Genomic DNA, 10,747 nt, shown 5'->3' with positions numbered 1-10,747 from the left:
CCCCCCCCCTCACCCCGCTCTGCGAGATGGACACCACCACCGCGTCCATCCCCAGCCCCTCGCCGGGCCTGATGGCCGGCACCATGCTGAATGTCCCGCTGAAGATCTGCCCCGACCTGGGAGACTACTCGTCCATCCTGGGCACCTACATCGAGGAGGTGTATCAGCAGCCGCGGCAGGACTTTGCCGGGGCGCTGGAGGAGCTGTCGCGTCTGCGCGCCAGCGCCTCATCGGTCAGCAGCCTGGATGTCCGACTGCCGGAGAACACCAGCACGCCGAGCAGCGGCCCGGGCGCCGGCGCCGGCGCCGGGGCCCAGCAAATCCTCTCGTCGGTCTTCCGCAAGGCCACGGCGCCGAGCTCCCCGACGTCGGTGGCCGCGTCGAGCGCCCATCGTCAAGTGGGCTGCGAGCGCTCGCTCAATGCCCTGCTCAAGTACTATGCGCAGTTTGAGTACTTTTCCCTGCACTTCCCGATGACCAATCCGGCCGGCAGCCAGTCGCAGGAGCCCGGCAGCCCGGCCACCCACGAGGCGGAGTCCGATGACCCGGCGTTGGTGATGCCGCCGCTGCGCATCCCCTTCCAGTGGAAGGACGCCTTCTCCGGGATCACGGCCTCGCGCAAGGTGGCCGCCTTCGAACGGTCGTCCATCCTCTTCAATGTCGGGGCCATCCTCGCGCGCATGGCCTTCAATGCCATCAGGTATGTGGCGGGCCCCGTCGCGCGGCTGCTTTGATTTGTGCCGCGGCCGGGGCCGCGCTCGGTGTCCATGTTGCCGGCCCCTCTGCTCGCTCATTCTGACACCGGCCCCTCCCTCTCCCTCCCTCTGCCCGGGTATAGCAATACCTCTCCCTCTTTCAATGAGGCGTACCGGCTGTACCAATTTGCCGCCGGATCCTTCCACCGCCTGTTGACGGACTTCTGCGACTCGCCCTCCTTCGACATGTCGCACCCGATGCTCTTCCTGCTGGAGAAGCTGATGCTGGCCCAGTCGCAGGAGGTGCGCCTTTCCCGGCCCCGCTCGATCTCCCCCCCCCCCGGGGGCTCCCACCCACCCTCTTTTCCCTCTCCGCTGCCTCCTGGCCCCCTCTCCGCGGCTGGCAGCCCTTGCTTCCTTCCCCCGACCCAAGCTGACCCGTCCCCCGCTCGCTGCCGGTTCTCGTCCTTCGCGCTTTCCGCGGGCCCTGGCGGCCGGACAGTGTCTCCTGTTCCGGGCGCTCAACTCCGGCATGAAGCCCAAGACCCTGGCCACGGTGGCTCGCGGGGTGGTGGACTTGTACTCCGGGCCGCTGGCCATCTGCCAGCAGCTTCAGCCGGGCAACTTCCCGGCCGACATCCCGTACAAGATCCTGCCGGCCGACGCGCTCCCGGCTGCCTGGCATGACACCATCCGGGCCAAGCATGCCTTCTACCTGATGCTGACGCACTACCTGTCGTCGGTGTCCTTCTGCGGGAGTTACGACACCCACCACATCGAGCAGATGCTCGGCAATGGTCTGCACGCCAGCGAGCTGCTGAAGGATCTGCAGGAGTCCCTGAAGAAGAAGTCCTCCCCGCCGGTGAATGCCCTGAGTGAGCTGCTCACCTTCTATGCCGGGCCTCTGGCCACCCTGTCGGCCACCCTGACCAAGGACAACAATCTGATTTACCTGGCCCGGGTGCCGAAGCCCGGGGAGCTGGTTCCGGTCGAAAGCCGGATCATGGCCCAGGCCGAGTGGTACATCGGGTCGCTGGGGGCCGAGGCGGCCGAGCAGCTGGCCGGGACCGATCTCTTCGAGAAGCTCATCCCGATGGCGGTGCACCTGCGGGTGTCGCAATTCTCGCACCAGCTGTCCGGCGTGTATCGCGAGGCTGGCGACCAGCTGGCCGCCCTGGTGGGGGAGTTTGACCGCTTTGTCGCGGCCCCTGTGGCCCACTCGGCGGACGGGCTGTTCGAGCATCTGGCCAAGTACCGTGCCATGATCAGCTCCGATGGCGCGCCCTCCGAGGGCACCCAGTCGAAGAGTGCGTGCATGGCAAGCATGGCACCCCGGGCGTGGGGGGGGGGGGGGGAGGGGGGGGGGACACCCTTCGCGCCTCCTGTTGATGCTTTCTTCGCGGCCTGCCTCGCACTCGGTGGGCGCCTTGTCTGACGATCCTCCGGCTCCTTTCCCCCCGACCCCGGCCCGTGGGTCTGTCCTTCCCCCGCGCGGTCCTTCCCTGCTGGCTGGTGTTCCGGTCGCAGTTGAGGCCGTTCGCCGGGACTTCGCGGCCACCGGCATGACCCTGCAAAATCGCCTGGAGGTGACCCAATCCGCGCGGACCAATGCCCTGGACCTGATGGCCGAGATCCAGCACTACATCACCACCGATCGGCTGGCTCACGAGGCGGCCCTGGCCCGACTGGAGGAGGTCAACTCCGAGATGTATGCCTGGTTCCTGCACTCCAATCCCCAGGCCGAGGATGGGTGCCCCTCGCCGCACCAGGTGACCCTGCAGATGCCGACCACCGATGAGGCTTTCGCCCAGCTGCAAACGCAGCTGGCCGAGTATGAGTCGCATTTGGCCACCGTGCGTGTTGTCCCTTACTTCGGCCTGTCGGCGTGCCGCGTGTTTCTGACCTGCGATTCTTGTTGTTTCCCCTTGGCCGGTCGCCTCCGCCGCCTCTTTTTCGCATCCACATCTTCGTGTGTCCATGTTTCGTTTTGATCACACACATGTGTGTGTCTGTGCATCTGTGTGCATCTGTGTGCATTTGTGCATCTGTGTGCATTTGTGCATCTGTGTGCAATTGTGTGCAATTGTGTGCATTTATGTGAAATTGTGTGCATCTGTGTGCATCTGTGTGCATCTGTGTGCATCTGTGCATTTATGTGCCCGCACACCCATCCACCCATCCACCCATCCACCCATGCACTCATGTGCCCGTGCACCCATGCGCCCGTCCGCCGACGTATGCGGCTGGCCGGGGGGGCTCTTCGATGCATGTGCACCCCTTGCCCAGGCCGCCGAGCAGGATCGCCGCATTGAGCAGCAGTTCACCCAGGACTGTGCGCGCGATGTGGCCATCATGCTGCAGGACGCCGAGTCGGACTCGGAGATCAGCAAGCTGATCGCCGGCACGTCGCGCATGTCCCTGACCCCCGGCGCCGGGGGCGGGTCCTCATCGGTGGGGCACCTGCTGGATGTGGACCTCGGCACGGCCAGCGGCTCTCCCCCGGCCTCGGAGCAGTCGCTGCATGGGCTGATCGGGCAAATCGAGACGCTGGTCAATGGCCTGCGCCTGGAGATCGGCGAGCTGGAGCGCGACCTGCGCCAGCTGACCGAGCGCCAGCAGGCCGAGGATGTGGACGAGGTCGAGGGGCAGAAGCTCACCTCGGCCCTGCTGCTGAATCCCGGCTTCGAGGCGGACATCATGGACCGCGCGCTGGAGCCCCATCGGGCCCTGGCCGGGGAGTTCACCCAGCGGGCCAAGCGGCTGCTGGGGCTGGGCGAGCCGGATTCCGCGCTGTCCCGGCTGCTGGCGGCGTACGAGCGTCTGGAGACGCAGGTGCGCGAGGCGGATGCCGGGGCGGCCGGCGCCAGCGCCGGCACCGGAGCCTACTCCCAGCGGGGCCTGGTGGACTCGCGCCTGTCCACGCATGCCAGCCTCTACTTGACCCTGCTGCAGGACATCCAGTATGGCACGCAGTTTTACCAGGACCTGACGCGCACGCTTGGGCAGCTGGCTCGGGACACCGAGCAGCAGGCGGCCGCCCGGCGTGCGGAGCGCGACCAGCGCCTGGAGGCGGTGCGCGCCGAGCGCGACTCCAAGTACGAGTCGGTCCTCAAGTCGGAGGTGCAGCAGCTGGCTGGCGGGTCGGGCGGCGCCGGTGGGTCGGCGCCGCCGCTGCCGGCCCGGCCGCACGGCGCCCCCGGCGCCACCCCCTATGGGGCCCCGGGCGGGCCGTACGGCTCCTCCTCGAGTGGCCCGGGCGGGGCGTATGGCGGAGCTGCCGGTGCTCCGGGCGGCGCCCCGTCGTCGGGGTATGGGCCCTCGGCTGGGTCGGGTGCCGGGCCGGGCGCCCCGGCCCCGTATGGTGCCCCGAGTGGCGCGGGGTCGGCTGCGCCGGCCACCCCGGCGGCCCCGGCCCCCTATGGCTCGGGCCCGTCGTCGGGTGCCGGGCCGGCCCCCATGGCCCCGGCCCCGTATGGCTCGTCCTCCGCCATGCCATACGGGTCGTCCTCCGGGGCGCCGTATGGCGGGTCCTCCGCGACTCCCTATGGTTCCTCGGCTGCCGCGAGCAGTGCCAGCGGCGGCGGCGGCGGCGGCGGCGGCGGCGGCGGCGCTTCCGCACCGTATGGCGCCCCTGCCTCGGGCACCGGGGCCACGCCGTACGGCGCCCCCGCCCCCGGTGCCAGTGGCCCTTACGGGGCCCCGGCTCCCGGCGTCAGCTCGTCGTATGGTAGTGCGCCTGCTTCGTCCACCGCTCCCACGGCCGGCTCGTCGCCGTATGGCGCCTCGTCCGGGTCGGTGGCCGGTCCGTATGGGGCTCCGGCCTCCGGGCCGGGCTCCTCCTCCTCCTCCTCCTCCGGTGGCGGGCCCTATGGCAGCGGGGCGCCGGCCCCCGGGTCCAGCCCTTCTCCGTACGGCGCACCGGCTGCGTATGGCGCGCCCGCTGGCGGCACGTCGTACGACCCCCCGGGCTCGGGCGCGGCCCCGGCCGCTGGCGGGTCCTCCCCCTATGGGGGTGGCGCCCCGTCGGCTGCCGGCGGCGGTCCCTATGGCGGCGGCGCTCCGTCGACCGGTGGCAGCGCCCCGTACGGGGCGTCGGTGCCGGGCTCGTCGTCGACTGGCGGCGCCGGCGGGGCCCCTTACGGCGGGGGTCCGGGCGCCTCTTCGAGCGGTGCACCGGCCCCGGGCGGCTCGCCGTACGGCATGCCGGCTCCGGGCGGCTCGCCCTACGGGGCCCCTGGCGCTGGCAGTGGCACGCCGTATGGCGGCGGTCCGGCCCCCGGGGGCGGCGCCGCGCCGGGTGCCTCCACCACGGGCGGGGCTGCCGCTCCGTCGAATGCGCCGTACGGTGCGGCTGCCCCGTCGGGGTATGGCACCCCTGGGCCCGGCCCATCGGGCGCCGGCCCCGGTAGCGGCCCCAGCAATGCGCCGTATGGCGGCGCCTCGGCTGCGGGCCCCTCGCCCTATGGTCCGCCCTCCTCCTCCTCCTCCTCCTCCTCGTCCGGCGGGGGCAGCGCCCCATACGGCGCCCCGGGCTCCGGCACCGGTGGCAGCGGCAGCGGCGGCGGCAGTGCCCCATATGGCGCGGCTCCGGGCTCCGGCGGCACCCCCTACGGTGCCCCGGGCTCCGCTGGCTCTCCCTACGGCGCCCCGGGCTCCAGCAACACCGGCAGCAGCCCGTACGGCCCGCCGGGCACCGGCAGCAGCGCCGGCAGCGGCGGTGCCCCGTACGGCGCGCCTGGCAGTTCCCCCTACGGGGCCCCGGCGCCGGACTCCTCGCCGTACGGTGTCCCTGCATCGGGCGCCTCCGGTGGCAGCGGCCACGGTGGCCACCCGTACGGGACGCCCTCTTCGTCGGAGGCTCCGGAGGCCGGCGGCCCAGCGCCAGGCTCCTCGCCCTATGGGGCGCCGTCTGCCGCGAGCGGGCACGCCCCCGGCAGCACGCCTTACGGCGGCCCGGGCGGCTCCTCCTCCGGCAGCGGCGGCAGCGCCTCCTATGGGGCGCCGGGTGGTGCCAGCCCCTCGCCATATGGCGGCACCCCCGCCGCCGGGGCCGGGCCCGGGACCGGGGCCTCGCCCTATGGCCCGCCCGGCGGCTCGGCGGCCGGCCCCTCGCCGTATGGTCCCCCCTCGGCGGCCGGCCCCTCGCCGTATGGCCCTCCCTCGGCCGCCGGCAGCACGCCCTATGGCTCCTCGGCCGCTGGCAGCACGCCGTACGGTGCTCCGGCGCCAGACTCGCCGGATTCGCCCGAGCAGCCGGCCTACCCCGGCAGTGGCGGCTACCTGGGCGGCGAGTCTGCGCATGGACCGTCCTCGGGCGGGGCTCCCTACGGCGCCCCCTACGGCGACCCCGGCTACTCGTACAGCCCGTATGGCGGGCCCGGCGGGCCTGGTGCCGGCCCCGGCGGCTACTCCCCGGCGTACGGCGGCCCTCCCGGCGGCTACTCGGCTCCGGGCGGGGCCCCAGGTGGCCCGGGCTTCGCTGGGTATCCCCCGGCCGGGGGTCCGTCGTACCCCGGCGGCGCGCCGTATTCCTCGCCATACAACCCGTATGGCGGCCCGCCGGGCGGCCCGCCCTACGGTGGCGGCCCGTACGGCGCACCTCCCCCCGGTGGGGTGCCCTCCTTCTATGGTGGGCCCCCGCCGCCGGGCGGCCCTGGCTACTCCTACCGTCCCCACTATTAGTGGCAGGGACGGAGGCCGGGCAAGGGCGCTGGCCTTTTCCTTGCCCCGCGCCTGGGCCGCTTCGCCTTTCATTTTGTGCCCCCCCCCCCTCCCCCTCTGTGTCCGGCAGGCGTATGCGTGCCCTCTTTGGTGCGTGGGGGGGGGGGACCTCTTTCCCGTGTGGGGCACCCTCCTCCGGCCGCGTGGACGAGAGAAATACACCCACACATTCGACTTTTGTCTGCTGGACGACGCTCGGGCCAAGGGCCCCCCGACGGGCGGGGAGGGGGGGGGGGGCGCCGGGGGAGGATACCATTGTCTCCCTGGGCATGATGAGGGCAATGGCAGCCGGGCCGGCCTTCCCCGCCGGCTGCCCTGCTTGCCCGACCAAGCCGTCCTCTTTGGCAGGCGTCAACACGGCCGGGGCCCGCACGCTGGTTGCCGTGCCGAGTCTACCACTGGTGCAGCGGGGGGGGGGGGGGGGGAACAAGCGCCCCCTGGCGTCCTTAACTCCGGCCCGTTCGTTGGGTGTTCCCCATCTGCGGGAAGACAACATGACGAATCACTTTCCAGTCGCCCCGCAAGGGCAGAGGCATTTGCTGCCCCGGCGTCCGGAGACCGCGGCGAGATCTATCGCCAAAGAGGCCCATTGACTGGCCCGTGGAGGCGGCTCGCTCCCGCCTGGGCAGGCGCGCTAGATCGCCGAATCCCCCGCCCCCCCCCCCCCCCAGGTGACTGGGTGGATGTCGTCTGCGCTTGCATCGAAAGGGGGGGGGGCAGGAGGGGTCTCCCGCACCCGGGACGCCTGCCGCCGGCCCTTCCCTCTTGCCCCGAGCGCACTGGCATACTGGGCGGGCGGATATTTCAACCTCCATGGTGACCGGCTGGCCCGCCGCGCTGAGACACCACATGCCCGCCCTCCTGCCCCTCCCGCCGCTCTTGTGTTCCGTTTCTCTTCCCACTCGGCCCCCGCCTCTGTTTGCCCTCCTCCCCCCTTTCTTCTTCCTGGTCAGCATCCCCCACCTGCCCCCTCGATGACCACCTGCCCGGACGCCACCACTGCCAGTCCGCACCCTGCCCCGTCTTCCGCCATGAGCGGTCTGGCCAGCCGCATCGACGGCCAGATGGAAAAGGTTTGTCTCGTTTGCTCCCCTCCCCGTGGGACTCCACCTGCGATCTCTCGCGTCCCGATCCTGACCCCGGCATCTGCGGCCCCTCTCTCCTTGCGGATCTTCCTGGCGTCCTGCATGCACGCACATCGAAAAATCCCCCCCCCCCCTCCCCTCCCCCTCTCCCGGACACAGACCCTCCTGGAGCCGTACACCTACCTGACCTCGACGCCGGGCAAAAACGTCCGGTCGATGCTGATTGAGGCCTTCAACCTCTGGCTCCGGGTCCCTGCCGAGGCCTTGGAAGTGGTCAAGGAGGTTGTGGAGATGCTGCACAACTCCAGCCTGCTGATTGATGACATCCAGGACGGGTCATCTCTGCGCCGCGGCCTGCCAGGTGCGTCTGTCCTCCTCCGTGGCCGGCGCGCCCCCGCCCCCTCGACCGCCCTCACCAATGCTGACACGGGTGGCCGGCCGGCTGCCGGCGCTTTGCAGCCGCCCACCTCATCTACGGCCCTGCGCAGACGATCAACTGCGCGAACTACGTCTACTTCCGGGCCTTGGAGAAGCTCCTGGCCCTGAGTCCGGAGTATGCGTCGCGCTGTGTGGTCATCTACACCAAGGAGCTGTGCAACCTCCACCGCGGCCAAGGGATGGACCTCTTCTGGCGTGACTCGGTTCGCTGCCCCTCGGAAACCGAGTACCTGCATATGATCGACTATAGTGCGTCCGCGCGCATGGGCCCTGGGCACCGCGTCTTCTCGCTGTCCCCACGCGCCCGGCCCCAGTCACTGACCACTGATCCCTCTCCCCCCCCCCCCCCCCTCCCTCTTTCGGTCCATCCCCTGCAGAGACCGGCGGCTTGCTGCGCCTGGGCGTCAAGCTGATGCAGGTTTTCTCCAGCTACCAAGGGTGCGCGCATCCATTTGGCGTCGGCCTGCGCTCGAACCCCACCGCTTCCCCCCTCTCGCCTCTCTCCCTTGCTCATGCTGCGCGCATGCTGATCCGGCCTCCCGCCCTGCTTAGCAACCTCATTCCCCTGGTGAACCTGATCGGCATCCACTTCCAAATCCGCGATGACTATGTCAATCTCTCCTCCTCATCTGTACGCCTGGCGGCCCCCTCCTCCTTCTCCGGCTTCCTCCATGCCCTTTCCCCCCCGTGTCTCCCCGTCTCCTTGCCTTGCCTGTCCATCACCTCCCCGCCTCCCCCCCCCCTCCTTGAGATCCTGCCTGGGCGGCTGCGCCCTGGCCGGCCATGCGGAGTAGCTTCTCCTGACCGTCCCGATCCCAACGCACACACAGTATCAGAAGAACAAGGGCTACTGCGAAGACATCACCGAGGGGAAGTTTTCCTTCCTCATCAGCCATTCGGTGCGCACGGCTTCCGACACCCAGCTCCTGAGTACGTCGAGGACCCTTCTTCCTCCTCCACTTGGGCGCATGCCCCCCCTCTCCCCCAGCAAAAGGCCCACTCCTCTCGCCCGGCCTCTCTCTCTCTCTCTCACCTCCTGACCGCCGTCCAAACATACACACACACGCACACACACACACGCACACACACGCGCACACACACACGCACACAGACATTCTCAAGCAGCGCACCGCCGAGAGTGAGCTCCTTGACTATGCGGTCTCGTGTGTGCGCCGGACCGGCACCTTTGCCTACACCCGGCGCTACCTGGAGCGGGTGGAGGCGGCCATCCGCGATGAGATCGCCCGGCAGCCGCCGGTGGACCCGAGCCTACTGGCCGACTTGACGGCCCAGCGCTCCCGGTCACACTCCCAGTCGAGGGAGGACTTCTCGGTGGCCCCCCCAGCCGCCGATGCCGTGGATGCTGCCGGTTCGCACAGCCACAACCCCGCCCTGTCGGTCATCATTGATGGCCTGTCGCGAGCCTACCCGACCCCGAAGCCCGGCAGCGCCGACTACGACCTGGACTTGGATGTCTTCAAGACAATGAGCCAGCCCTGCGGCATGCCTGGCTGCCAGCCGGCCAGCATCGCCGCGCAGCTGGCCGCCGGTGCTGACGCCACCACCTCCGGCCCCTGTGCCAGCCCGGCCTGTGATGGGCCCTGGCATGAGTACCTGCTTCTGATGCAGACGGCCTATGCGCCAGGGTCCTCCTCCTCCTCCTCCTCCTCCTCCTCCTCCACCTCATGACCTGTGTCATGGCAGATGAGGCAGGGGAGCCCTCCTCCCCAGGGAGGGAGGGGGGCGAAGGTGGAGCTGCTGCTAGGCTGCAAAAAAAAAAACAAAATAAACACACGCTGCTGACACTGCAAAAGGGGACCCCAAGCCCGGGGCCAACGGAGGGAGAGGACACCATGGGAGCCTTTTCGGGCAGATGCAGAGCAGGAACGGGGAGGCGCGCAGAAGAAAAACAAGATGGACAGCCACAGGCGCATGCGTCACCCGGTAGACAAGGGAGAGGTGTATTCGGTTTTCGGGAGGGGGGGGGGGAGGAGGGTCGAGGCGCATCTATGCACGTGCACGTGTGTGTATTCCCCCCTTTTGCCCTGTCCTCTCCCCCTCCAGGCGCATACACGCGCAGACAGGGATCGGGAAGAAGGACAAAACAAAGGAAGGGAAGAGGCGAGAGGGAGTAGGGAGTTTGGAGCCGGAGGTGGGAGCCGGGGGCCATTTGCGCCCCCCCCCCCCCCCCCCCCCGGGGGGGCACTCAGCCAGACAGGGCACCCTTGGCCAGGAGGTGGTCAGTGACCGGGGTGGCGGATGCCGAGTCAACCTCCTCGGCCTCTTCCGTGGAGCCCTCGCCCTCGGCGGGCGCGGCGGCGGCGGCGGCAGCCTCGCGGGCCAGGCGCATGGCCCGGCGCTCCTCGCGAATCTGCTCCAGCCGCGCGCGTAGCTCCACCTCGGTCTGGGGGATGCCATTTGGCCCGCCAGACTGGTAGACCAGCTCCTTCGGCGGGTAGAGCCCGTGCGGCTCAACATGCTTGGCCCGGTACTCCGGCAGGTTGAAGTAATAGAAGGCCACAACCGGGAACATCAGGTACACCGCCATGCGGTAGATCTCAAGCTTCGGGCCGGCCATGCTGGGGTATGGGCTGTGTCCGGGAGAAAGGAGCTCCAGGCGAGGGGAGAGGGGGAGGGGGGGGAGACAGGCAAAGAGAGGGACGGAGGGACGGGGCAGTGAGGGGGGGGAGAGAGAGAGAGAGAGAGAGAGGGAGGAAGAGGGCGTGCGCGAATCCGAGAAGGAGGCCGGGTAAGCGGGCGGGGGGGAAAGACGAGAGGGGGGGGGGGGGAGTCTGACCGCGGGCCGCC

General features: G+C 69.9%; 3 protein-coding genes across 3 annotated transcripts; 2 read left to right on the top strand and 1 right to left on the bottom strand.

Annotated features, from left to right (window-relative positions):
* H696_01492 (hypothetical protein) lies at positions 1-6,590 on the top strand. Its single transcript, XM_009495387.1, has 5 exons — positions 1-700; positions 839-998; positions 1,198-2,002; positions 2,223-2,548; positions 2,982-6,590. Exons 1-5 carry the CDS (start codon positions 27-29, stop codon positions 6,375-6,377), a joined length of 5,361 nt encoding a protein of 1,786 aa, XP_009493662.1. The 5' UTR covers positions 1-26; the 3' UTR covers positions 6,378-6,590.
* Positions 6,591-7,152: 562 nt separating this feature from the next.
* On the top strand, positions 7,153-9,628 carry H696_01491 (hypothetical protein; the record flags this gene model as incomplete). The annotated part of the gene is made up of 7 exons (XM_009495386.1): positions 7,153-7,489; positions 7,661-7,862; positions 7,961-8,188; positions 8,317-8,377; positions 8,492-8,570; positions 8,770-8,869; positions 9,051-9,628. The coding sequence occupies exons 1-7, from the start codon at positions 7,391-7,393 to the stop codon at positions 9,626-9,628; spliced, it is 1,347 nt and encodes a 448-aa protein (XP_009493661.1). The 5' UTR covers positions 7,153-7,390.
* Positions 9,629-10,145: 517 nt separating this feature from the next.
* On the bottom strand, positions 10,146-10,517 carry H696_01490 (hypothetical protein; the record flags this gene model as incomplete). The annotated part of the gene is made up of 1 exon (XM_009495385.1): positions 10,146-10,517. The coding sequence occupies one exon, from the start codon at positions 10,515-10,517 to the stop codon at positions 10,146-10,148; it is 372 nt and encodes a 123-aa protein (XP_009493660.1).
* Positions 10,518-10,747: the final 230 nt, after the last annotated feature.

Source organism: Fonticula alba (assembly GCF_000388065.1).
Source record: "Fonticula alba strain ATCC 38817 unplaced genomic scaffold supercont2.2, whole genome shotgun sequence".
In the NCBI taxonomy this organism is placed as follows: domain Eukaryota; order Rotosphaerida; family Fonticulaceae; genus Fonticula; species Fonticula alba.
The sequence above is the reverse complement of the archived record's forward strand: the minus strand, read 5'-3'. Positions and strand labels throughout refer to the sequence as shown.

What these genes read in the sequence shown, in the direction of transcription:
- H696_01492 (XM_009495387.1), top strand. Translation starts at nt 27, where the DNA reads ATGGACACCACCACCGCGTCCATCCCCAGCCCCTCGCCGGGCCTGATG. An exon ending in TGCTGGCCCAGTCGCAGGAG is followed by an intron (nt 999 to 1,197) that starts GTGCGCCTTTCC and finishes GCGGCCGGACAG; the next exon opens with TGTCTCCTGTTCCGGGCGCT. An exon ending in ATGAGTCGCATTTGGCCACC is followed by an intron (nt 2,549 to 2,981) that starts GTGCGTGTTGTC and finishes CCCCTTGCCCAG; the next exon opens with GCCGCCGAGCAGGATCGCCG.